The 27,947-nt window shown below is 40.8% G+C and overlaps 1 protein-coding gene across 6 annotated transcripts in view; it reads right to left on the bottom strand.

The window, feature by feature from the left end:
- STARD9 (StAR related lipid transfer domain containing 9) overlaps window positions 1-27,947 on the bottom strand; it is a 130,996-nt gene that overhangs the window by 33,176 nt on the left and 69,873 nt on the right. For 3 of the 6 annotated variants that reach the window (XM_055316656.1, XM_055316657.1, XM_055316659.1), the window contains exons 8-22: window positions 26,172-26,241; window positions 24,697-24,769; window positions 18,948-19,015; window positions 17,591-17,688; window positions 17,000-17,206; window positions 16,721-16,818; window positions 15,646-15,723; window positions 15,153-15,224; window positions 11,978-12,157; window positions 8,724-8,775; window positions 8,264-8,401; window positions 7,040-7,122; window positions 6,618-6,721; window positions 1,692-1,879; window positions 764-1,223 (exon numbers count right to left, since the gene is read on the bottom strand). In XM_055316656.1, the coding sequence (XP_055172631.1) occupies window positions 764-1,223; window positions 1,692-1,879; window positions 6,618-6,721; window positions 7,040-7,122; window positions 8,264-8,401; window positions 8,724-8,775; window positions 11,978-12,157; window positions 15,153-15,224; window positions 15,646-15,723; window positions 16,721-16,818; window positions 17,000-17,206; window positions 17,591-17,688; window positions 18,948-19,015; window positions 24,697-24,769; window positions 26,172-26,241 (1,969 nt within the window). Of the gene's footprint in view, window positions 1-527; window positions 587-763; window positions 1,224-1,691; window positions 1,880-6,617; window positions 6,722-7,039; window positions 7,123-8,263; window positions 8,402-8,723; window positions 8,776-11,977; window positions 12,158-15,152; window positions 15,225-15,645; window positions 15,724-16,720; window positions 16,819-16,999; window positions 17,207-17,590; window positions 17,689-18,947; window positions 19,016-24,696; window positions 24,770-26,171; window positions 26,242-27,947 lie in introns of those variants that run through there. The other 3 variants (XM_055316658.1, XM_055316660.1, XM_055316662.1) reach the window with 3 other exon arrangements.

Below are 27,947 nucleotides of genomic sequence, written 5' to 3'. Positions count from 1 at the left end.
AAAAGAGATTAAAGTAAGCATGGTAAATCTTTGTAACTGCTGAATGTGGGAGCTAGCCATACTATTCTCTCAACTTAGTTTATGTTTGAAAAATTTTAATAAAAAATTTTTTTAAAAGCCTGCCTCGTAGAGAGGTAAGCGAACAGAACCAGCAGACATGATCTACATACTATTAGCAAGGCCCTGGGGTAGGCCTAGAGGATATAAAGAAGCAGACACAGTCCCCTGCTTCATCCTCACCTTGACTAAATGCGAGGAGTAAAGGAGAAAAAAACACAAGGATGATCCCAATTGGACCAAGGTCAAAAGGAACACTGGTTCCATTACTCACTCACCAGTTGGAAGGTAGAGTCAGGAAGCTCACATAAGGTGTCAGGACAAGCAGGAGGGAGAGACAGGAAGAGTGTGGGAACCACATCAGGCATGAGGAGGGATGAGATGGAGGTGGTGACAGAACAAACACAAGGAAATGTATGTGGATAGCCAGGATCTAAAGAGCAGGTGAAAAATGAGGTTGAGAGTCTCACTTGGAAATTACCAAAGCAGCAAGGGTTGCCACTCAGAATGGGAGAAGGTAAAAGCCTGAGTCTTAGAAGATCTCACCTACAGAGAAAGAAGAGGGAAAAAGTGGTCAGGAAGAGAGGAGTAAGCAAATCTTTCCATTTCACATATTGAGAAACTGAAGCTCTGGGAAGTAAAGAACACTGCCTGGGCAAGAAGGCCGTAAACCTCAATGATTCCAGGTGACCACCGCTGGCTGTACCTGTGTAGCTGGGGAAAGTACCAGCTGCAGAGCCCTCGGAGGCTCAAAGAACTGCAACCTGGTAGTCGGCTTCTATGTTGAGGTCCTGGGAGCATGGCATCAGTGCTGGGTACCCAGTATGGGGGCTTTTGGGTGCGGTCATCCTGGAGCCAACACGATGCTTTGGATGGCTCCAGTCCCTTCTGGGACTCCAGTAGCCTCTGCTTCTTGATTCTCTCTAGCTGGAAGGAGGCCTTTCTTCGCCGGATGTCCCGCTGTGCCACCCGAAGGGTGTTCCTGCACCCAAGCCACAGTCTCACTTCCCTCTTCTGGCTTCGGACCAGTGAGGATAGCTGAGTCTCAGAATCTGTCTGAAGCCAAGCACCAGATGGCACACAGGCCTTGAGTTCTTTCTCTGCTACGTGGTCTTGCTGCTGCAAACCGGTCAGCCAGATCTCATCTCCGAGCAGCCACTGCTGGTCTGGGAACCAAAGACACCCTGAGAGAAGGTCAGCACCTCCCTCCCTGCCCCTGTGGTCTCGATTCAGACATCTCTGGCTGTGGTTGGACATGAATGGAGGGGAAGTGCTGGCCAGAGGTGATATGGTAGGATGAAAGCTACTGGGCCTCCTTACCACAGGGCTAGAGAAGGAAGCCCCCAGGCCTTCTTAGCACATGCTGGGGCAGGCAGCAAAGCATGGATAAATATGCACATGAAGAGAGAGCAGAGGGTCCATCACTCTGAGGGGCAATAAGGAAGGTAACTTCCCCTTATTCTTGCTTCCAGCCCCTTATAAGAACCTCTGGTTTCTAAAAGAGGGGAAAGAACACCTAATACCAAAGATTCTATCATATCACAAAGAAAACAAAGGAGAGAATATAGAGGGATATGGAAGCATGAAGATGAGATGAGAAAGTGAAGCAGACACGGTGAGCACTGGGCACCTACTGTCTTTAATTTGCCGGCTGATGTGCGCCTGGTCCAACTCCAGATCCTGTTTGGCTCTAATCTGTCCCGCTAGGATTCGCTGCCTCAAATCCCCCACGTAGTGCTGCTGCTGAATCTGGGCCCTGTGGGGCGCCTCTCCAGCCCTCAGTGGCTGGTGGTCCTCGTCACTCTGCTCTTCCAGCACTCTCCTATCACAGAGGGGCTGGGGTTACCCAAGGGAAATGCAAACCCAGTTCAGGACAAACCGGTGGAAGTCTTAAGCCTTTCTGAGAGCCCCAAATTCAATAGGGCAGAGAGGGCTTTCAAATTCTGGCAACTTGGGACACATAAGCATGCTGTCACAGGCAGCTCATGATGTCACAGTATGGGAGGGGAGAACTGTCCCTAGACTAGCATATTCTTAGACTGTGAGTTTACCAGAAACACAGGTTCATTCTGGTTAAGGAAAATGACCAGAGAGGAAGAAAAGCAGCTTTAAAAAACACAAACATTTTAGCTAAATCAAGAAGCATTGTCCTCTATAAAGTAAAAAGGAATCTGCTTAAAACCTGCTGGAAACAGAGTACAGCAGAAGCTCCAACAAACATTAGGTAGTGGAAACTCCTACATATTCAGACATTATGATTGCATCTCCATTTTCTGAAACAGAAATCTTCTGTGACCTGGGAGTAGAAGACAGTTAATCTAGAGGAGAGAGAATTTGTGTGTGTAGCAGAAGAACCCAAGGAGAGCTGGTCTCCACTAGAGGGCAGTTCTCAGTGAATGAGCCCAACAATAGGGTTCAAGAGTTTTAGACGCTACCATAACTTTTAGAGATATACATGAAATACTTACTGGTGAAACTGTCTGGGATCTATTTAGATCCAGGTTAGAGAGAACAGGGGAGAGTGGAAAGGGAGTGGGGATATAAATGAAACAAGATTAGCTATGACTTGATCACTGGTTGTATATTTGGAATTATCCATAACACAAAATTTAAAAAGAACTCTAGATTGCAGTCATGCTTTATTCTACCATCAGGTTCTTGTGCGGCCATGGATGAATTAGAGCCATCCTCTGAAGCCTGATAGCTTCTACCTGCATGGCTTTTCCTTTGGTCACACATGGCCTCCTATGCAAGGACCTCACAGCAGGGTCTCTCTATCCCTGTCATTCAGGTTCCTAAAGGAGGCAACTGCATGGGCATTCCAGGATGGCAGGAGTAGGAAGTGGCTGGAGAGATTGGGAGCTGCCAAGGGCTAATAAAAAAAAGCTCCAGTCTGCCTTCCTTTAGCCCGCATTCCAGTCCCAAGATCCCATGACTCTTTAAGTCCCACTTAATAACTTGACACTAGATAGTCTGAACAGTAGTACTCTAGGGGGTTCATCTGGCTTAAGTTTACTACTTTACAAAGGCAGAATGAAATCACAGAGGGTGTATCAAAGCAGAGGTCCATAAACTATAGCCTATGGACCAAATGTGGTTCACTGTCTGTTTTTGTAAATAAAGTGTTATTGAACACTCATTTACTTATGTATTATCCAGGCTGCTCGAGTAGCTACAGCAAAGACTGTATAGCCCACAAATCCTAAAATACTATCTGGTCCTTTACAGAAAGTTTGCTGCCTCTGTCTTAAAGGAAAGGATGATTTCTTTATGCAACCTTAAGAGGAGAATGAAGGATGAATGGGGAGGTTGGAGAGTGTGGGTAAGAGGTGACACAATAGCAATCTCTTCCATTGGAAGGCTATGAGGTGCCTCAACCTACAATGGGTCCAAGGACTTAGGCCCAGATACTTTAGCGAGTATGATCTGGGGAAGACTGACGCTGACTGCTATGAGCAAAAGGCAAAATACACACACTGGAACATACCAGAAAGAGGGAAAGCACCCTCTGTCACATGTGAGGCAAAAGGCTAGGGACAGCAATTAGAACAGAAACTCAGTTAACACCACACAGATAGAAAAAGCCATTAATAGGAAACTCTATATACATATATATATAGTTTGCATTGCTACTCCAAATTTTGTCTGACCACAGATATGGCTGAATTACAAACATGACTGTCAAAGGGTCTTAGACAAACCAAGCTAAAGCCCAGACCATCAGATGCAAAGAGCAAGAAGGGTATCTGTATTAATTCCCAGAGAGAATTCACAGCTTCCTTCTCTCCCTGTCTCCCAACCCTCAGATTCACAATTTGCTTCTCCACAGGAGAGGATTCCCTCTACTCTTACCCCAGCAGCTAGCCAGTTTCTGCAGATCCAATGCAGCTTCTTGAACAGTACCAAGATCTGCACGGGGAAGCTGTCTGGGATGATCACGATAGACCCAGCACATTCACCTGAGATGCCACATGCCATCAGACTGAAAAATGGCTCCTCTGCTAAACACATCATTCATCTCCCAGAAAGCAAGTGGAAAAAAAATACCAACCTTATGTTACATATCTGGGTAGATTACTACTGGCAAGTCTTCAGTTACCTGCCAGCCAAGGACCTCTGTCTCTATCAGATGACTACCTTTCATCTTGGGTGACTCCAGCATCTCCCCACTGCTGCTTGGTCACCTGCTTGCCAGGACTCCATCATGCCCTCCCCTACTCTCTCTCCTGGCCCTCCCAGCTGCTTCAAGGTCTGACAGCTTCTGCAGCAATGTGAACTCACTAAGGCAGCAGTGGCAGCAGCAACAGGGTCTCCTAGGCTCTAAGTGCTTAAGGTTAAGCCCCCAAAATTCCAAAGGGGAAAATGCAAAAAATTGGTTTTCAAGGACAAACTCCTCTCTGGTCTAGATCACTGCTGCAAAGGGAAAAAAAGAGGCAGGCTGTCCAATTCCTTTGGCTCTGGAGTTAGCTCTAGCTTTGCAGATTCCCTATGAGTGCTCCTTCACAGAGAAAAATGAGGGAAGAAAATTCTAGGCAAGGGGAGGCTTCAAAACTAACTCCACCAGAGCAGATGAGACTCTCATGGAGACACAATCACAAACCCAGTCTGGGAGCCCAGGTGACAATATGGAGATTTCTCCTCTCTCACGGGTTCCTTCCCCAGTCCCTCTGCCCATCACAGGCTTGAGCCCCATACCACTTCCCTTCCAGCAAGGGCTGGCACACAGATGCTAGCTATGGTGGCGGTAGCTACGTAGGACCAGCCCAGCCAACAGGCTCCTGGAGCTAGTGCTGAAGAGTGGAGGCAGGGAGTTGGAGAGGCCTTGATTCTCCAATCCCTCTCTGAATGAAAGGGTGCATTCTTGGTGTTACTGAAAGGTCACGTCAGTGCCCATGGGGCTAGAGAGCCCAAGAAGACCTAAAGAGAGCTGGAAAAGACCAGTGTTCTCTGGGGTGGATAGCCCAGCTGGGACAAGGTGGGAGGCATGAAAATCAAAAGGAGGTTGTGTGCCTGGGCAGCTTGGCACACAGGCCTCCAGCGGCAGGGCTGGCAGTGTCAAGTAGAGGGAAAAGCACTCCATGTGTACTTGCTTTTTCAGCCCCTATCACAAGGATTTCCTGGTAGTATCTTTACTTGGACTTTATTTTTACTTTACTTAGAAGTGAACAAACAGACTCAGAGACTCAATAACTTGCCTAAGGCCACACACAGCTTTTACTTCAGAAACTCATGATGTAAGCAGCTTTATCTAACTCCGGTGCAACTCTTCAGTATCACAGCTCATTAAGTTGCAGAGTTGTTCTCCATATACCTGTGAACTCTAGGAAAGAGCTCCTATGTGTCTTCCCATCAAACACCTGCCCTGAGACGAGGCCTTCTTTCATGACTACACTCTAACAAAACAAAAGCTCCGGCTGCCCCTTAGTCTGCCTTGTCCTTGATACGCTCCACTTGTATCATCTCTCCCAGTTTCCCTATCACCCCACAGAGGCCTCAGTCATAAACCACTGGGGCCATTCTGCCTTAGACCCTGCCTCATCCTTTGGTCCTTAGTAGCCTGCATGTGAGGAACTTGCTGTTGATGCTCCCTCCATCATAGCACCTCTAATCCTACAGCCAATACCCCTCACCACTAAGGTCAGACCCAAGACTGCCGTCAGTTGCCAAAAAATGCTCCTGGCCTAAGAAAAGAGCAGCTAGATCCCTCTGAAGGAAAGGGCCATTATAACCCTCCCAGAGCCCCATGCTCATGGTGCTAGGCAGCCTCCCACCACCAGTGGTTTCACAGACCCTGAGTCTCCTGCTGACATTTTCTACAGAATGTCCCCAAGTCAGAGGCTGCTTTGACTTACATGAGGGACACCACTGTTCCCAGTATCAGACCTATGAGACATAGATCTGGGAGGGCATTCTATGTAGAAATGGATCCAGAATGACTATGAAGAAAAGTAGTTGCCACCAATCACATATATAACTTTGACTCCATGCTTCTGTGGTCACAATGCAGGTGAAGTGGGTATGAAAGGGCAGAACTTCAAGATATTTGCATATTGTTCCTGGAGTTTCTGACCTCTTATGTGTAGTTCAGGACCACTGGCATCAAGAGGAAAAAAAAAAAGATTCAGTCCCACATTATCTTTAAAAATTTGGAGGAAGCCAATGGTCCTGGAAGTTGACACACCCTGTGAGACCACATACAGACAGTCTAGAATTTAAAGGGGAATATAGGGAGGTAAGCTCAGAAGCAATTTCAAAGGTATGTAAGATCATGTCACATTCAAATCTTGACAGAGGCAAGTGGTCATAGGAAACATCCAGTGATATACTCCTTTCAGTGATGAAGACAGTTGCAATACTGAAGAGGAAATGCATGAGGGCCAAGACTGCTTCCCTAACAACTACAAGCTACACAGCTAGCTCAAGATCTCTCAAACACTTGCACCGGCCTCATTCAGAGCTTTTCTGCTACACTCACCTCCCCTACCCCACTACTCCATGTTGTAATGAACAAAGAAGTAAGAACAATAGGTACCACAGCAAAATGAGCACATGTTTTTCACCTTTTCTTCCAAAGCAAAGGGCTAATACCCAACCGGGAGGTAGTGACCTCTCCATCCAAGTCCAACCATTCCAAAGAGCCACTGCCACCGACAGCCTCTCCAACCTAGGAATGAAGAAGAAAAGCAGCGAGATTGCTGTCATCATCTCTACTCCAAGAGGACCAAAGCTCAAACTTGTCCCTCAAAAAGGAGAACCAGGGGGCAGCCCAGGTGGCTCAGTGGTTCACCGCCTTCAGTCCAGGGTGTGATCCTGGAGACCCGGGATCGAGTCTCACGTCGGGCTCCCTGCATGGAGCCTGCTTCTCTCTCTCCCTCTCTCTCTCTCTGTGTCTCTCATGAATAAATAAATAAAATCTTAAAAAAAAAAAAAAAAAGGAGAACCAGGGAGGCTGGTAGCCACCTTGAAAACATAGCACACTAACCTGCCTTCTCTGCCGCAGGACAGCGGCCTCTGCTGGGTGGTTAAATCGGAACTTCTGCGCTTTCCCCAGGGTTATGACTGCTCCTGTGGCAAAGACAGATGAGAATTCATCAACAGCTCACATTTTTTATGTTGTTTTTAAAAATATTTATATATATATATTTATACATACATATTATTACTTACTTATTTTCTTTCTGTCTATTTATTTATTTGACAGAGAGAGAGAGCCAGAGAGCACAAGCAAGGGAAGAGCAGAGAGGGAGGGAGAAACAGACTCCCTGCTGAGCAGGGAGCCTGACCCAGGGCTTGATCTCAGAACCCTGGGATCATGACCTTAGCCTAAGGCAGATGCTTAACTGTCTGAGGCACCCAGGCACCCCCATAGCTCACGTTTTGAGTACATACCATGTGCAGAGCACCTTTCTGGGAGACAAAATCCTGCCCTCAACAAGTTGATAAATTAGGTAAGAGTAATTGGTTATTGCACAGTGTATGTACTGAATTAACAAAATGAACAGGAGTTCCACTACTCCAAGGGAAAGCAAAATGGATTCCCTGTGGAATAGTGAGGGAATGTTTCATGGAAGAGTAGGAATCTAAGCTCAGCCTTAGAGGAGAGACAGAATTTGAATAGATCAACAAGAGTAGTAATAGTAATAATGATAATAAGTATTTACTAGGTGCCAAGGACACTGTGAAGATCACATGAACTAACTCATTCAATCCTCACAACAAACCTCTTACTGCTCTTTTACAGATGAGAAAACTGAGGTTCAGGGACTCCCCCAAGGACACAGAGGTAACAAACATAGGTACAAATTTCAGAGAATCATTCTTTACCCTGGGACCCTGGAATTGGGGCTTCCTTGTTTATGGGAAGAGAGTGGTATTAGGAAATCTTCAGATCTCTGGGTGCCCCATCTTTTTTTTTTAATTTTTATTTATTTATGATAGTCACACACAGAGAGAGAGAGAAAGGCAGAGACACAGGCAGAGGGAGAAGCAGGGTCCATGCATTGGTAGCCCGACGTGGGATTCGATCCCGGGTCTCCAGGATCGTGCCCTGGGCCAAAGGCAGGCGCTAAACCACTGCGCCACCCAGGGATCCCCATGGGTGTCCCATCTTTAAAGCCTGCTCCACTAAGCTCTCTGGGTTTGGCCCATGAGAATGGAGTGAGTCCATCACTCATTCTGGCAAAAATAGGGCTACAAGTAGTCTTACCTTGGGTGAGACGACAGGAGGCAGTGACCTCCCGGCCATTGACTGTGCAGCGGGCCCCGCGGGCAGGCCGCAAAATGACTACCCCACAGGCACTGGTGATAGTGCAGTGATCTCTCTCAATCCATTGCCCCTGCAGGACTACACAAGAGATGGAGGTTAATGGGGTGGGGAGACAACCAGAGAAACACCCTTTCTATGAGATCAGAATCCACTCTGGAAGATCTTACATTATGACAAGAGAGAAGAGCCACGACCTGAAACCACCCAGACCTGGATCCTCCCACCATGTGGGTCTCCTCCTATCATGTCTCTGACGCACACCCACATCATAGCAGCAAAAGAGGAACAGCCTCTTGATCTTCAAAGATTCCTTCCTCCCAGAGCATCATCATGTTCCTCTTAAGAGACTGGTTAGGCATGAGTACCTGCCAGTGTCAGACTCAAATATTCTATCACTTACCAATATCCTGTTCCTGTTCTGAATCAATCCTTCCTATTTTTGTTGTCCCCTCCTAAAGGGAGAAACAAAGCCCTTTTAACAAGAATAAAAAGGGACACAGCCTACCCCCAAAGCAGAGTCCACCGGCTGGAGTGTTATCGCTGTCTCCCCACACCCACTCGGGCATTTTCCATACCACCTCTCAGCTTTGGTCCAGGTTGTTCTGACTGCTCTGCCCACTCACTGCAGCCTAGGAAGCCCCTGAGAAGGCAGGGGCAGACAATATGTAAGAAAACAGAACCAGCTCTTTGCAAAGCCAACAAGTGCTGGCAAGTTCCTTTCTGTCCCAAAGCCTGATGTTAGGGAATTAGCTATGGCCACTGGCCAGAGATTTTCTAGTCTGAGGAAGTGGGCACATAGGCAGAATTTTCCTCCAGGGACTAAGGTTGGTGTAATCCAAGTTTGGTCCATTTAGTCTCAAAGAGACACACATTCTATGAAGATGCATGGAAGCACAGGATTTTTACCTTCTTGGTCCATAGAAATTCGATAGATACCATGTTCTAAGAAGAATAAAGCACAACTAGGAGAAAAGCATATCTAGAATCAAAAAGGACTGGAAGAAAGTATAAGAGAGGAGGGGAAAATGGAGTTAGCATAAATGAATTACTGGGTAAGTAGAGGACAGGGCCTCTTGGTCCTTGGATTATGGCAATTCTTTTAAGAACGCATAGCTCTGTTTGGGGAAGGCAGCAACATGACAATAGAGATGCTGAGTTTAGATACATATTTATCATGCATTAAATAGCCATCCACTATGTCCCAGGAATTATGCTGAGTACTTGATAAACATCTCTTATTTAATCCTTAAACAACCTAAAATATAGTTATTATCCCCCTTTTATATATGAAGAATCTGAAACTGATGGGCAGGGAACCCACATACTAAATAGGAGAGTCATGGCTTGAATTGAGGTCTCTCTGGGCCTGAGCCCAAGCTTGTTTAATCTCACCATACTACTTCTCCCTAGTAGCTGATGGCTTTGAAGTAACCAGAGTGTTCCCCGCTAGGTTTCACTGTTAGCAGTCAGAAAGGGGAAGCCCTTGCAGCTCCCTTAAAATAGCTGGTGACAAGGCAGGCTCCTGGAAGTAATGAATGAGACTCTGGCCTTACTGGGTTTGCACAGAGAGGCAAAGCCTAGCCTTTCCTGCTCAGCCACTGAGGACCACACAAACAAATGGATGCTGGCCTCTACAAACACCACCAAACAAAACTGAGGAAAAGGAGTTAAGACTCCTCCTGCCAGTTCAGGGTCAGCCCTGATAATGAAATGCATTCCTTACAAAAAGATAAGGTCACCGCATATCACAACTTCTACATCTAAGGGCATAAATCACCACAAAACACAGTGGCATCTCATTTAACATGGGTTTAGTCGATGCCTGTGCGTGCTGTCCCCTCTGCTTACTTATGCAGGGAGAGTTAGCAGCACAGGGCAATTAGGAGAATGAAGTCCAGGATACTGGAAACCTGTTGTTCCGCCCACCTTTCCTCTGTCATCTTCCCACCCAAGCTACTTCTCCAGGTGATCCAAGGGAAAAAAGCTTCCTGGGTATTGTTAGGGATTAGTTCCAGGTCTATAATCAAGAGAGCAATGCAAACAAAAAACACAGAGATTCTTGAGTAATTACTGCCATACTATTACCCAAACCATGAACTAAACAAAAAGTGAGAAAAAGGGTATATATAAATCCCGCAGAAATGCCAGGATTAGAACTAGACTGAACCCTCATCCCTCAGGTTCACTGGAAATGCATTAAGGAGGGGGCACTACCCTCAGAACACATGGGCCCCGTAATGAAAACCAGCACTCCTACATTTCAGATGAGGCCTGCACTCATCTCATCTCTGATTCTATCTCAGCCCCGTCCTTTAGCCACCCTGAGCTCTACCACTGGACTTCTAGCTTCATCTGCTTGCTCTGCACCCAATCAACACAGCAGATTAGTTCTACTCAAATATTAACCATTTTAATCCACCTGGTCTCTTCCAGACCTCCAACTTCTCTTTGTGGTTCTGACTAATGGAAGGATTTGACAGATAGCCTTTGATATTTAGATCTGTTATTTAGGTAACAGACACTTCTGCCCAAGGCATTTTCACTGAGCTAATTTATACTCACTTTGTTAAACATAAGCTACTTTAACTTTCTGAGAGGCTCAGTCTCCGACAGCTTCCCAGAGGGCTTATCCTAAGATGAGCTTTGCTAATATCTCACTACCATGTGCACTGCAGCATTAGGAGCCAGATTTCTCCAGGGATAGGAGCAGCATTATGTATTCCCCATAAACTGTTCCTTTCAAATGGCAGCTGGGGACAATCAGGAGAATGAAGATTGGATTTTCAGTGAACCTAGGGATTTTGGTCATATAAAGTATGTTCTGCCATCCACAGGGCCTGTCCTTCTATTGGAAGACATTTTTGATGAGGACAGGATATGACTTACCTACTACTGGGGACTAACTCTCAAAATGCTTCATTTAGAAATGAGGACCTGGCTCTATGTGACAAAGAACCCTGCAATCCAGGTCCTTCTTGGAAGGCAGAAGCTTCATTCCATTGTTCTTGGACAGCTGCATATTGTGCCCTGCCCCACCCTGCTGGTCCACCAGCCCCCTGGGCTCTCATGCTTTCTTTAAGCTTTCTGCATCTACCTTTATTCTCCTCTCTTCTTTCCCTGGTAAACCTAGTAAGGGAGAAGCAGAAGGTGCACTTTTTGCTGACTTGAGAGTTGAAGAATGGGAAGGTATTAGAAGGAAACTTTCAGATCTTTGATCCCCTCTTTAGCTTTTAAAAGCCATATGTGAGCAGCCTGAATGTACAGAGCTCGGGAATGTCCGTGGTATTTCAAGGTTAGGATTTCACCTCCATGCCTGCACTCCTGTGCTTTAGAAAGCCAGAAAAGGAATATAAGAAGTATTATTCTTACTTTAAAATGAGATTAAACCACAGAGAACAAAAGTAAGTTATATAAGAGCAACAGTAGCAGCCACAGAAAAACAAATAATTGTTCTGATACGTCTTCTACTCTAATCACACAAAAGCAAATGAATCATGATTGGCTGGCTAGCCCAGTTTCCTGAAGGCAAACCTGAGGGCAGTTCTGTGACATCTGGCTCAATTCACAGATGCCTGGTCACTGTCCTTGGCTTCTCCCTCGGTGACCTCTGGGGCCAGTGGCTCAGGAAAAGAGGGAATGCACCAGCCTGCTCACCTTGAGGTGATAGAGCACGACACCTGTGCTAAGTACATCGTCCTCCAAGGCCATTAGGTGTGGCAGGCTGGAGTCAATGACTACCCCAGCCCTCCTCCTGTTGATGTCCACTCTGTAATTCTCCACAAGGGCCTTCCACTCATTCCACTTCTGGGTCCAGTCTTTAGTCAGATGGTCTATCTACAGAGATAGAGGAGGCGGTTTCAGACACCCCGCAGGTAGAGCAAAATTAAGGTCAGAAGTCATCCCAGCCTGATTGCTCATGGCATTCCTTCCTGCCTTTCCTCACTGTTATTATTCAAAGCTCCACAGAGGCCCTTGCGCCTCCTCTCTGAGTTGTGTTTTCTAACATCTCTTCAATAAGCGTTACTTTTATAAATAGCAACTCCCTCAGTGTTATTTTTAAAGTTTTCTGCAACAAGCACGTATTGTTTCTGTAACTTGAAAAAAAATCCCATATATGTTACTTTCATTAATTGATGTGTTAGTCATAGGTCTATGTTTATAATTTCCCTTTCCCTATTCCTCTTCCATATGATACATACTAGGGATCTTTTTATGAGCCAACACTTCTTTCCCAAGGTGCAGAACCTCAAATCCTAATATAAGCTTGTATGGGGCTCAAAGATATACAAAGCACCAAGATGAATCTCCTCAGATAAAACAAAGACTGTAAGAAACTGGTCTGAAGGAACATGTAGTAACAACAATAAAATACTGAGGCTTACTATATATCAGGAACAGAGTTTTAAAAATATGTAGGGGTCTGTATCTCTCATGAATAAATAAAATCCTTTAAAAAAACGGTATGTAGGGGCACCTGGGTGGCTCAGTGGGTTAAGCATCTGACTTGATTTCATCTCAAGTCATGATCTCAGGGTTATAAGACTGGGTTCCACATTGGGCTCTGCACTAGATGTGGAGCCTGCTTAAGAATCTCTGGGATGCTTGGGTGGCTCAGTGGTCGAACATCTGCCTTTGGCTTGGGGTGTGATCCCACAGTCCTAGGATGGAGTTCCACATAGGGCTCCCTGCATAGAGCTTGCTTCTCCCTCTGCCTGTGTCTCTGCCTCTTCCTCTGTGTGTCTCTCATGAATAAATAAAATCTTTAAAAAAAAAAAACCTCTCTCCCTCTCCCTCTATCCACTTCCCTCTCTAAATATATATATATATATATATATATATATATATATATATATATATAATATATAATATAATATAGCAAGTTAGAGGCCTTAAGCTAAGGCCACCTGGGGAACGTGAATGAACAGTGTTGAATGCAAGGTGGTTTTTTTCTTCTTTTGGTGGGAATTTCCTAGGCAGGGAAGTTATTCTGGGAATGGAAGAACTGAGGAAGCCCAAGAAAAGGACCTGGGTCCAGTTAAGTACTTTTCTCAGAAAATGGATACTTGAGAAAAAACTAAGTATGCCAAGTTCAGGCACAAGTATTTTACCCCAGAAATGTTACTTTTAATGTTATAATCATTGAATTGAAGTCTGCAAAGAATAAGACTACAGGGTACCCATGGATTAGGACCTAGCAAAGGTGAGCAGCAAGGCACTCTGGCTTACAGTTTAGCCTGCCTGGCTCAGCTACCTGGAGGTACCACTGAACACACTTCCCCTTCTGGCTGGTTTTCATCACATACTCCTATGCTGCCTAAGGTCATCAGGCCAGCAAGTGGCAGATTCAAGACAAGGTCTGCCAAAATATATAAAACTGCTAATGAGCGTGAATGATTTTGACTCTGTACTTCATCTTTTATGTATATAGGTGTGATATATTCTGAACCAAAAATTAGAACATATATTTAAATATAGAATTTTTGAGAAATGTCTGGATGTGTGATGTAGTCTTAAAGTTTAGTTTGGGTAACAAAATATTGACATAGCCAGGATACTTTATAATGTATACAGATGATGCAACAGAATACTGGGAATTGGGATATGTGGTTGTCATATCTAAATCTAACTTGTCACACAATAATGCTTGGCATTGCTTCCTTATAAATGTCTCCAGGAATCATCATTTAATCTAACCTCTCCAAATGTCTATCCTTACCCTCATGGGGTCACAAAATTACTCTCTCTCCTGGTTTTCTCTCTGCTTCCAATCTTCCTTCCCTTCAATTCATCCTACCCACAACTTTCATATTAATTTCCCAATATACGCCTTTATTATGTCACCAATCTGGTTCAAGAAACCATGAGTAATATTGTGAATGTCAAGTTCAAACCTTCTAAACTGGCCCTAACCTTACCTTCACTAAACTCTACCATGAGCATGTATTCTAGTCAGCTCAGTCCTCCTCATACTGTGTGCTTTCACATGGCTTCCCACACCAGTTTATCCTTCCAGTTCCATGGCTCTGCTGATATTATCCCACCCTCACCCAAAATGTCTTACCCCTTTCTTCCTATCTAACACACTCTACTGATCTTTCAAGGTCTAGTTCAAGTTCTCTATCCTCCAGCTTCAGCACTGTGATACCTGCACTGAAAATTCTAAGCCATAATGATTTCTCCCTTCCCTAAGCTCTCTTCATATAACGCATATAGTTCACTACATTTAACCATTCCCTAAATGTGTTTCCAACTCAACTGCAAGCCACCTGAAAGAATGAACTTCTTTGTTTCTTTTGAAGCATCACGCTGAGCACCTATTTAGTGCTCAATGAATACATGTCAGTCAATTGATTTACTGACTGGAAAACACTTTTTATTTTCTAGGCTACACTCCCTATCCAGAGGGAGTTATCATGAACCCCTAAGAGAACAAAACAAAGAAAGCCAGTCACCAGCCCCTAGGGCAAACTCATTACCCACTCAAAGCTCAATGAAGACAAAATCTCTAGACTAAACAGAACCTGTGCCCTGACAAGGAAACAGACCTGACTCAGGAATAATGAATGGAAGGACACCTGGGTGGCTCAGTGGTTAAGTTTGGTTTGCCTTTGGCTCAGGGCATGATCCTGGTCCTGGGATCAAGTCCCCACTGGGCCCCCTGTGAGGAGCCTGCTTCTCTCTATGCCTGTGTCTATGCCTCTCTCTCTGTATCTTTCATGAATAAATAAAATCTAAAAAAAAAAAAAAAAAAAAAAAGGAATAATGGAGGGAGATGAGACCTACTATCAGGGTGATGTAAAGCTTAACTGTGTCCACCCAATATACCCACCTTCAATTCATTTTGGAGAACCAGTTCTTTCAGATTCTCATCTTTTTCCTCATTCAGTGGATTGAAGTTTCTCTGCACAAAGAGAAATATGTGCTTTGTGGGTCTCATCCTTACTCTTATGAAGGAAGACAGGGGCAGATAAAAAAGACTATGATTTAAATCAGAAACAATCAGAAGCTTAAATATTGGGGTTCACACTGGTACAAAGAAGGAAAACTCAAATTTTTCTGGAGGACCCCATTCCTTGAATCCACCTACACACAAAATAAGGGCCACTTAAGCAAATACCTTTTGGACAACAAAGAAAATATAGTGAGGATGCCCACCCCATCTGAAACTACTCCAATAATCAGAATAATCCATGTCCTGTCTTTGCTCCTGCCTCTGTTCCACAAGTGCCACTTAATCAAAAACACAGAATGCAGCAGGACTCAGATTCTATGCAGAAGAAAAGGAGGTTTGGGGTACAGAAAAGTTCTGATTGCCTGAATACCAGTTCGAAGTTCAGCAGCATGGCTTTTAGTCTTCTAATCTCCTCCCTGAGTTCTCTGATCAATTTTACATTTGCATCCTGAAACATAAAGAACTTGGTTTCACAAAGACTGATACTAGGCTTCAACCAGCTCTAAGATGCTATAGAGAATTAGTTTGGAAAAAGTGGTTTACCACTTTGGAGTAACTTGAGGCAGTCTTCTCAAAGTAAGGTCCCAGAATCACATCAACTTCACTTAAGAACTTGTTAGAAATGCAAATTATGCTCCCCCACCCTCTCAATACCTACCAAATCAGAAACTCTTGAGGGCTGGGGCTCAGCTGTGGTTTAACCAACCCTCCAAGTGGTGATTCTGATATACACTTAAGTATGAGAATTGCTGCACTTGAGCAGGAGGTTGACAGGTAACGCAAGTGCCAGTGCAAGTGTAGGTAGCAGATGCCGATCTTCCTGTAATAAAACTAAATTTATACCTACCTAAATACACTACCTTTTAATTTTAAAACAGTCCACAGACAGGCTATATAGGCTGGCCACCAGTTTGTGATCCCTGCCCTGAAACTTTTCATTGCAAAGCAGATAAGGAATTTTTAAAATTTTCTCATTATTACTCAACTTTTCAAAACTAATAAATTCCTTTTTTTTTAAACTAATAAATTCCAAAAAAAAACCTAATAAATTCCTTATATGCTTCTTGTAGCCCAAAACAGAGAAGTCGTTGCAGTTTGCACAGAAGAGAAATAAAATACAAGCATACGTCAATATAAATTCAAAACAAAAGCCGAGAACACAGAGACTTTTAAATAATCTTCCTTAGGGTGGCAGTGGTATACCACAGATCTTAAAAGGGATGTTCTCAGAGAAATATCTAAAATAAATTATTCAAAAAGGCAACTGAATGAAGTCAGTAGAGATATGAGAGAAGGGTATGACACCAAAAGAAAGAATTTCACTCTATTTTCATTTGGAGAGGTCATGCAAGTAGGGGTGAGGGTGAAGAGAAAGAGATCAATGAAAGAATAAAAGAACTTAGTGTAAACAATACCAGACCAAGACTCCCAAGTGAAAGTCTCACCTCATTTACCCGTGGCTTGTTGATGATGTGTTTGGCATTGGATGCATATCTTAGTGTGCTCATGGTCTCACTGTAGCTAGTGTGTGCAGGAGACACAGCTGAGGTAGAAGGAGAAAGTTAAAAACCATGCCAGCCCTTCCGACCCAGCCTGTAACCACTTGCCTTTATTGCTATTGTCCTGCTGTATTATGACACCCTTAATGAAATGGGTGGCCATGGCCCTTTCTCTGAGGTAGAATACCAGTCCTAACACAGAACCTGCTCCAGCCTCCCACTCACTGGCAACCATGATTGTTTTGGAGTTTCCTCCAAGACTGTCCTTCAGCAGCCAGGTCAACACGGAGTCCCGGTATGGGATGTAAGACTGCCTCCGGGAAGGCCCTGCTCCACTGCTGGTCCCTGAAGGAGAGCTAGGGATCCCACTGTCACCATCACTGGCTGCACTGTTGAGGCTTTGGCAGCTGCTGAATGCTTGAGAATTCTGGGCTTTAAAGACAACAAAATAATAAAAGTGTTAAGAAGAAAGGAATTGTGAAACACATGCATTAAAACAATGGTTGGGGAACATAAATGTAAATATCACACTTTGTAATCCCTCTCTGCATGATAGGATGCCGGTTTGAATCCTGACTTTGATTTTGGACTCAAGACAGACTATGTGAGCCACATGATTTTTCAGTCTCCCTTCTTGAAATGAGATGGGATGGGATAATGATCACAGTGTCCTCAACTGCAGACAAGTATCAATTTTCATGTCCTCATCAGAGGTAACTTTATAAAAAAGAACCTTGTAAATGTCTACCCTATTTCATAAAATTATTTTCCAAAGTCTCCCTCCCACTCTGATGATCCAGTTCATAAACAAAATACCTAAGGTGGAGATAACAATTCCCAGAGTCACAAGAGACTTGTTGATATTGGCTCCTTCGGTAATCCGGTCCTTACAATAACTGGGATCTGCTCTTTCACTAAAAAAAATCAATGAAAACAAAAATAAAAGAAAGAAGAAGACCCTGTCCTTATAATGCTGTTGAAAGACACTATTCATTATGTTGTACATTATGTAAAAAGCCCACAAGATAAATTCTTTTTAGAATTTAGTGCCCGAAAAAAGTATTATCATCTTGTAATGAACAGGCATTCCTCCACTTCTCAGGCAATAGAAATCAAATAATTCACTAATTTCATCTATTTATGGCCTTATGGTATCTGTCGATGTCTTGAATTCCTTTTTTAAGTCAATGGGAAATATTGAAAAGTCACACTTCCAAATGCCTGATAGTTTCTCCCAGACAGTATTTCATTTTTCCCCTCAAAATGCCAGAGTTGCAGCTGACAGAAACAACACTTAATTTTAAGGGAATGATGTACCATATTAATAATTTAGCAGTTTTTTTTTAATTTTTTATTTATTTATGATAGTCACAGAGAGAGAGAGAGAGAGAGAGAGAGGCAGAGACATAGGCAGAGGGAGAAGCAGGCTCCATGCACCGGGAGCCCGACGTGGGATTCGATCCGGGGTCTCCAGGATCACGCCCTGGGCCAAAGGCAGGCGCCAAACCGCTGCGCCACCCAGAGATCCCTAATTTAGCAGTTTTAAAATAAGAAAATTTGCTTTATCTCACCTCACACTTTTTTTGCAACATTATCCCTAAGACTTTCTTTCTGAATATACATGTGACTATAATTCATGCTTTCTTCTAATACTTAGAAGGTCATATCTTGTCCTCAATACCACAGTATTTTTCAAAACTTTCTTCCCCCTTTTTTCCCCCCAGTATTGCGTAGGGCTGCATAAAATCAATATTAAGACAGAGGAAAAAAAAAGTGTACTAACTCAGTTACTTCCACTTAGAGCAGTGGTTTTTGATCTTGACTATACACTGGAATTACCTGGGCAGCTTCAAAAAGTGATGCCTGCACTATCTCTGACATCACTATAAAGTGATTTATTTGATCAGAGGTGAAACCAAGGCACTGAGAATTTTTAAAGGCCCAGGTAATTTTAATAGGCAGCTAAGATTTAGAACCCCTAACACTGAAGATTTTTTCAGCCCCCGAAAATTATAATTTCTTAACATAGCATTCAAAAATTTGTTTCTTTAATAATTTTCTCAGGCTGACTGAAATGTGAAAAAGGATAGAACAAGTTTATTCCCTGTAAAATGGGCAAGAACAAGGTCATTGTCAAGGGATTAATTTCCCTTGGCTTTGAAATCCTAATTACCTGCCTGCTAGGTCCACAAGGTTGATCTTGCTAGCAATTTCAGATGGGATGTTGTTCTCCAGGACTGCCTAAGGTAGAAAATACATTTAAAGCTTGTCATTTGAACAGCATGATTTTTTCCCTTTAGACATCCTCCTAAACAAGCTGGTATTCTGGATTTTTAGCCAAATCACGCAAGAAATCTGTATTTGAATGTGCTCTGAATTAAATAAGCTCCCAAAGTCTGATAATCAGTAAGACCTGGGGTCTTACTTCATCAAAAATATGAGCAAGACTTCCACAGAGTTAAGTGGGCAATTCCCCAACAAAGTCTTATGAGTACAATTTTCAGAGGTACCAGAAATTTTAGTACAATTTAGCAGGCAAATGCTCAACTCCCCTTCTAGGGGCTGACTCTCATCTGTAGAGATCTACAGCAGGCCCCTGACTGGGGCCCCTGACTGGGTTTGTCTATCCTTAACTGGAGTCACAGTCTATTAACTTGCCAGGGCAAGCACTCTATGTTCTCTATTCAGGGGCATCCAGCCCTCAAGAGCAAAACTACTTTGCCTTTTTAAAAAAAAAAAAAACATTAAGGGTGGGGTTTTGTTATTTTATTTTAATGTTTAAATAAACCCCTATATGTACTGGCAGCCGATTTTTCACAAACTTGCAAAGGTAATCAGTGCAGATTGTGTAATCTTTCCAACAAATAGTGATAGGACAAGTGGATATCCGTATGTTAATCACCAAAATCCAGTTTTAAAACATTTCCAATAACCCCCCAAATTCTACCAAGTCAGTATGTAATCAATCTATTCCCATTCCTATGCCCAGGCTAAATTCTGCTAAATTCTTTTCCATAGATGTACCACTCACTTTACATTCCAACTGGTAATATAGTGGATGAGAACTCTAGCTTCTACATATAAGGCCATGACTTAGCATAATCACTCTTTTGAATTTTAGCTATTTTATTTTTTTAAAGATTTTATTTATTTTTAATTCATGAGAGACAGAGAGAGAGGCAGAGACACGGGCAGAGGGAGAAGCAGGCTTCATGCAGGGAACCTGATGTGGGACTCAATCCCGGGTCTTCAGGATCAGGCCCTGGGCTGAAGGTGGTGCTAAACCATTGAACCACCTGGGCTGCCCAAATTTTAGCTATTTTAAAAGGTGGATAGTGGTATCTTATTTGATTTTAACTTACAGTCTCTTAATGATTAATAATGTTTGCATTTTTTCAAGTGCTTAATTACCATCTGTGTATTTTCTTTAGTTAAGTGTTGGTTTAAAATTTTTTCCCACTGTTTTGAGTTGCTTTCTTACTTCTGAGTAAGACCTATATATTAGAGGTCTATATATTATCATGGATACAAATCCTTTATCAGATACGTTTTACAAATAAATTTTCCTATCTTTGTTTTTCTTTTTATTCTCTTCATAATGTCTTTCAAAGAAAAGTTTTAAATTTTGACCAACTGCAAATTTCAGTTTGTTCTTTTGTTCAATTTATGCTTTTGTGCCAGGTTAAAAAAAAAAAAAAAAACCTTTGCCTAGTTCAATACCACAAAGGTTCTCCAAAGTTATCTCCAAGTTTAATAGTTTCAGGCTTTACATTTATATCTATGATCTAGTTGGAGTTAACTTTTAGATAAAGTGCAAGGTATGGATCAAAGTTGTTTTGTTTGTGGCGGGGGTGGTGGTGGTGGTGTTTTTTGTTTTAACATACGGATATCCACTTGTCCTATCACTATTTGTTGGAAAGATTACACAATCTGCACTGATTACCTTTGCAAGTTTGTGAAAAATCGGTTGCCAGTATATATAGGGGTTTATTTTGGACTCCCTAGTGTTCCATGGATCTATTTGTCTATCTTAACATTAATGTCACACTGTCTTGATTAGCCTTTTATTTTTACCCTAAAAATAACTGTATTAGGAGAAATTCCAAACATACATAACAGTAGAAAAAATAGTATAATGAATCCTCAGGTACCTGTCACCTAGCTTCAACAATAATAACTTGTAGCCAGTCTCATTTTGCTTATACCCCCACTTACTTCACCTACCCACATTATTTTAAAACCAATTCATCACTAAAATTTCATCTGTAAATATTACAATATACATCTCTGAAGGATAAAGACCCTTAAAAACACAATCACAATCAGTATTCCTAGGACATTATCAACAATTCCTTACAGCATCAAATATCTAGTCACTGTTTCCTACTCAGTTTAAGTTTCTTTGAATCAGAATCCAACTAAAGTCCTACATAATGTAATTAATTGAGGTGTCTTTTTTTTAAGGTAGATAACTTTAAATTTGAATGTGCCATCATTTATTTTTTCCAGTTTTGAGATGTAACTGACAAATATCATTGTAAGTTTAAGATCTATAACTTAATGATTATATATATATATATATATATATATAATACCTATATAATATATATAGGATTACCACAATAAGTTAACATCCACCACTTCACACAATTATAAATTTTTTGCTTTTGTGGTAACTTTAAGATCTACTCTTCCAGCAACTTTCAAATATACAATACAGCATTGTTAACTCTAGTCATCAAATAGTACTTTATATCCCCATAACTTACTTACCTTATAATTGCATACTTTAGCTTTACATGGTATATGGTTTACCTGGGAGAAGAGTCTATGTGCACTTAAAAATGTATTCTGTAGATGTTAAGAGTTCTTCAAATGTCAGTTCATACTGGCTGATAATGTTCTATATTCTTCTATTTCCTTGCTAATTTCTGCCTAGTTGTTCTACCAACTACTGAAAGCAAAATACTGAAATCTCTATTATAACTGACTTGATTATTTCTCCTTTCAGTTCTATTATTTTCCTTCTTACATTTTGGACCTCTGCTGTTGGGAGCACATACGTTTATAACTGTTAGTTCTTTTTGATGTATGGATCCTTTATCACTATGAAATGTCCCTCTTTGTCTATAGTACATATTTGTCTTAAAAATTATTTTTTTGCCTGACATTAACATAATACTCTAACTCTTATGGTTACTATTTATATGGTATATATTTTTCTATCCCTTAACTTTCAATATACTTGTATCTTTGAATCTAAGGACCATTTCTTGGAGACAGTGTAGAGCTGAGTTTTGCTTTTATCCATTCATGCAACTTAATGTAATTATTGATGCATTCAGAATTGTACCTGTTTTTCTATTTATTTTCCATGTTTCATGTATTTTTTTGCACCGCTGTTCTTCCTTCACTGTCTTTTCTGTGTTAATTATTTTTAGTGTACCATTTTAATTTCTAATTTTTGAATTATATTTTTGAGTTACTTTCTTAGTGGTTGCTCTACAGATTACAATATGCATCACAACTCATCATGATCAATCTCAAAATACTAACATAATTCCTATAAACATAGAAACTTTACTCCAATACATCTTCTTTCCCTCTTCACTCCTTTGTGCTATTAGTACCATATGTGTAACAATGTGTATATATGTGATGTATGTAATATAGCACTATAATTATTCTTTTATACGATCTTACTTTTAATAAAATTGGGAGAAAACATAAGAATGTATTTATGTAGCTTTTTATATTAACCTACATATTTCCTATTCTCAGAACTTTTCACTCCTTCCTGTAGACTTAAGTTACTGATATTGCTTTCTCTCAGCCTGAAAAATTTCATTTGGTTTTCTTGTAAGATAGGCTTGCTAGCGATTAATTCTTTTTTTTTCTTTTTTATCTGGGGACTGTTCTTATTTTATCTTCACTTTGAAAGTTAATTTTTCTGCATATAGAATTCTTGGTTGATTTATTTCCTTTCAACACTCTGTCTTCTGGGGTCCAATGTTTGATGAAAAATTGGTCATTAATCATGTAATTGTTCTCTTGTACATAAGTCCGCTTTCTCTAGCTATATTCAAGATTTTCTTTATATTTTTCAACAATTTTACCATGAGGTATCTAGGTATGGATATTTTTATGTTTATTTTACTTTGAGTTCTTAAAATACTTGGATCTGTACACTAATGATTTTTAACAACTTTTGGAATTTTTTGGCCACTATTTTTCAAATTTTTCTTATGCCTATTTTCTCTTCTCTTTCTGGGATCCCCATTACACTTATATTATATTAACACATTTGCTGTGGTCCAACAGGTCTGTGAGGCTCTGTAATTTTTCTTTAATCTTTTTTTTTATTCATTCTTCTTGAAACTGGATGATTTCCATTTATCTATGTTCACATTAGCTAATTCTTCTGCCATCCTCATATCTGCTCAAGTCCCACTATTTTTTTTTGTTTCATTATTGCACAAATCAATTCCAGGACCCCCATTTTATAAAACAATGTTTATGATTTTATAAAAATTCCCTAGAGTCACTGGCATCATGTTTTCCTTTAATTCATTAAACATGGTTTCCTTCAGCTCCTTGAACATACTTACATTAGTTGCTTTGAAGTCTTTGTATGCTAAATCAAACATCTGGAGAACTGAGAATCAATTTCTACTGTTTTTTTTTTCCCCTCCACGACCATGGGTCATATTTTCTTATTGCCTTATGCATGTCTAATGATTTTTGGTTGAATATTAGACATTTTAGATAATATATTGTACCAACTCTGAATTCTGAATTTTTTCCTCTTGAGTGGTGGTTGTTGTTTGGTTTCTCTGGCCTAAAAATCTCAAAAATCTGCCTTCCTACCAATACTATAGTCAAAGTGGTCTCTTCATTTTTTTCCCTTTAGTCATTTTTTAATTCTAAGCTTGGCCTTCTGGGGCCGCCCTCTGCAGAGCTGAGTGTTCAGCAAAAGACTGGTCAGAAGTTATAATCAAACACCTCGAGCCAATAAGATCTCTATTCTCTGTTGATGGATCTACGTGTGGGCTTGGGAATGCAATAAAAGTTCAGTTTTAGGTTTAAGTTCTGTTCAATACAAGGTATGTAAGGATCCTAATTAAGCCCACTATGGTTGCATCATTTTCCAGAACTCCCTATTAAATCCCCAAATAATCTGTCAGTTCTTTTCTTGCCTGAAAGAGACCCACAATCTCGGGCTAATGGAGTCATTAGTTTCCTTGTTAGCTTGCCACCAAGAGCACCATTCTGACAATGGTCCAAATCAAGTGAATTCTTCCAGCAGAGGTAGTATTAAAATTAATGGTTTTCACCATCTTCCTTTCCCTGATTGAACTACTTCACTGACAGAGACAGGCAGGGATGGGACTAGCCCAAGGCAATACACCACAGATTTGTACTATTTTTACCTGTAATTAAGTAGTTTTCTTGAATAAATGTCTTGGTTTACTATATGACTCTGGTCTATTTTTAGAGCAGAGAAATGGTTGTTTTGACAGTTTTGTTCAAGTTTATAGTTGCTTTTGGGAGATAGGATTTGTTGACCTCCTTACTCCATCATAACAGAAGTAAAACCACTTTTTCATTATAATGTTTATTTTCATTTCAATCCTACTTCTTCTTTTAAATGCTCACACTAATCACACAGATATAAAAGTACTTTGAAATATTAAAACTAAAATATAAGTTGAAGATATTTTGATTAGTCTTTATTAAACTGCCTCTACTCTTTCTGGTGTAGAGCTTAGTAGACTGTATGTAGGTCTTCCTTATATATTAGGTCATAGGAGAGGACCTGTAAATGGAAAGGTATGAAGAAAGGAAAAGAAATAAGACAACAAGAAAGCAGTCAAAAGGGACTAGAAAAGGAAGAAATCTAAGCAAATAAAGGGGTAACCAACCTGTGTATAGTAGATAGTGAAGATGGCATGGGATCTGCTGCTGGCCTCATGAATATGAGTAGCTGCTGTGATTCTGTGTACATAAAGGAAAACAATTAGGATAAATATAGTTTATGCATGATGAATCCTTAAGAATCCATGAGGAACACAAGAAATGTTAGTGCCAAGGTTCACAGGTGAGAATCCTAAAACATCCATATTTAATTCAGTTTAGTTAGGAGAGTGGTCCAAAAATGGCAAAAGCAGCATTCTAGGTACTGATATCTGAGAATAAAAGGGAGTGTAGCTTCATAGTAAACCACATCAGAACATTTTTTAAGCAAGAGAAGCAAAAATCAGAGTTGAAAAGGGGAATACAAGAGTGCCATCAACCTGGAAGAATATCCCTAAAATAGACCCATTTAAGTAGGGCAAATGGAGGTAGAGAACTTGCTGGAGAAGTGTCAAAGAGAAAGTAAAATGTTATTAAACACTAAATATTAATCTTAGAGTGTCAGAAAAGAATTTGAAATGAGATCTTGAATTATGTTGATGTCATACTTGAGCCAGTAAAATTCATAACCTTCTTTAGAAAGTCATTGCAATATTAACCCTTAAAGTCAGAAGAGTCTTCCCTTTATCTAAATCTAAGTCAATCATATTTCAGTTTAAGACCATCTCATTGCCTTCTGTTCTCAGAGGAGCTGGAGAATTGAAGAGTCAAACTCCAAAGGCAGGTCTCATGATTCAAGGATAAAAAAAGTGAAGCCTGACACTTAAAGATCAAGGAACCCAGGGTACCCTGAAGACCAGGATAGTTCCATGAAACCCAAGGAGCAGAAAGTTAAATTTAAAATTCCTCCTTCATTGTCAATTAACTTAGACTAGCCACTAATAGGGTAAAAAGACTACATCCCAGCATTTTTTTCCAGGTAGAAAGGCTATTCTTTCAGGCATATACTAATAACAGTCTGGGTATTTCTTAGTAACTAACAATATGGAATATTATCACAATTTGCAATAGCTTATAGGAGAGTCTACAGTGCTTATTCATAGCAGATTCAAAACAGTCTTTTTTGAGTGGCCTTTACAAGTATGCAAAACTAGAAGAAAAATGGTTTTCTGAAACACTTAAAACTATATTGAATCTTATTTCTATCAAGCTTACAGAGAGGACAATGCAGGCAAGAATCTTTTTTTTTTTTTGGTTAAAATAACAAAAGTTGTATATTATAAGGCAAAAACACAGAGAAAACTCTGGGCTTACTGCCTAATATTACCATATCAAGAACAAACTCCAGCTTCACTACTAATGAGAAATGCACAAAATCTTAGCCACTGCCCCTTATCCTGGGTACATTACTATTCTGAGAAAGGCCTCTTGATTGTAAAGATGGGAAGCTACTGTGAGAAGTATAATCATATACTCCAAAGGGAGATGAGCATACAGGAAAGAAGAATGAAACTGAAAGGACAGCAACAAATAAACCTGTTACCTGTTTGCTATTCCCTCCTCCAAGAGTTGAATTACTTGCTTAAAGTTGGTAACTACATGTTGAGATAAACCTATCAGATTTGTGAGGGAGGAAAAAAGAAAATAAAATTTTTGGTAAAGTGCAATTTCTTCCTGTAGGTCATTAACTTTATCCTATATCATTTGATAGACAAACATGAGAAAGAATAAATTCTAAGATAATATATTAAATCAACAAATTTTTATTGGAAGCCTACCATGAGGCATTATGATAGACTCTGGAAACACAGGTCTCTGCCCTCACAGAGAATGTAGCCCAGAATTAATAAAGTGGTTATACTAACAACAACAAAAACAATGGTAATTCCTTACAATTTAGCTATATATGTATAAGAAAAGTTACTATATTACCTCCTTTGGCCCTCACAAAATTGCTGAGGTAAACAGATGCTACGTGCCCCAAAAGATGGCAGACTCAATTTGGCATGCAAAACATACAATACACATGTCCCTATCCAATCACAATTTACAGTCATAAATTACACTATATAACATAATATGGCCAAATACCACCAGAGTAGAAGAGATAATAAATGCTAAGGCAGTCAGAGGAGTGGTCAGGGCAGGCTCCATGGAGGAAGTGAGACTTGAATTTAGTCACTACAGAATGAGTAGGCTTCACGTAGATGAAGAGGAGCTTAGGACACGAAAGTAAGTGTTTATGAGTGGTTACTGATCAAGTCAAAACATTCCTTCACAAATGAATCAGAGATACAGAACAAACTAACTTTGTTGGCTCATTACTGAATTACGCTAGGAATTAGCAAAGCAATTTCAACACTGAGTAGATTTCTTTATAATGAGAAATTATTGTTAAAATCACAATGAGGTATCACCCCATACCTGCTAGAATGGCTAAAATAAAAAAAAAAAAAAACACAAGAAACAACAAATGTTGGTGAGAATGCAGCGAGAAGGGAACCCTCACATACTGTAAGTAAGAATGCAAACTAGTGCAACCACTGTGGAAGCCAACATGGAGATTCCTCACAAAATTAAAAACAGAACTACCATATGGTCCAGTAATTCCACTATTTACACAAAAGAATATGAAAACTCTAATTTGAAAAGATATATGCACCTCTATGTTTATAGCAGCATTATTCACAAGAGCCAAAATATGCAAGCAGCCCAGTGTCCATTGATAGATGAACAAATAAACTGTGATACAGATATACAATATAGACATATATAATGGAATATTACTCAGCCATAAATAGGAATGAAATCTTGCCATTTACAATAATATGGATGGGACTAGAGAGTATAACACTAAGTGAAATAAGTCAGAAAAAGACAAATACCATATAATTTCACTCATGTGGAATTTAAGAAACAAAACAAATGAACAAAGAAAAAAAAAAGAAAAGAAAAACGGACTCTTAACTGCTCATCTAGAGAACTGATGGTTATCGGAGGGGAGGTGAGTGGGGGACAGGTGAAATAGGTGATGGGGATTAAGAGTTCCTTAACATGATGGGCAATGAATAATGTGTAGAATTGTTGAATCACCCTATTACACACCTGAAACTAATATAACACTGTATGTTAGCTATACTGGATATAAAATTTTAAAAATAAATTCAACAGGGCAGCCCCGGTGGCGCAGCGGTTTGGCGCCGCCTGCAGCCCGGGGTGTGATTCTGGAGACCCGGATCGAGTCCCACGTCGGGCTCCCTGTGTGGAGCCTGCTTCTCCCTCTGCCTGTGTCTCTGCCTCTCTCTCGCTCTCTCTGAAT

This window comes from Nyctereutes procyonoides, unplaced genomic scaffold (genome assembly GCF_905146905.1).
Source record: "Nyctereutes procyonoides isolate TBG_1078 unplaced genomic scaffold, NYPRO_anot_genome, whole genome shotgun sequence".
NCBI classification, from domain to species: domain Eukaryota; kingdom Metazoa; phylum Chordata; class Mammalia; order Carnivora; family Canidae; genus Nyctereutes; species Nyctereutes procyonoides.
The sequence above is the reverse complement of the archived record's forward strand: the minus strand, read 5'-3'. Positions and strand labels throughout refer to the sequence as shown.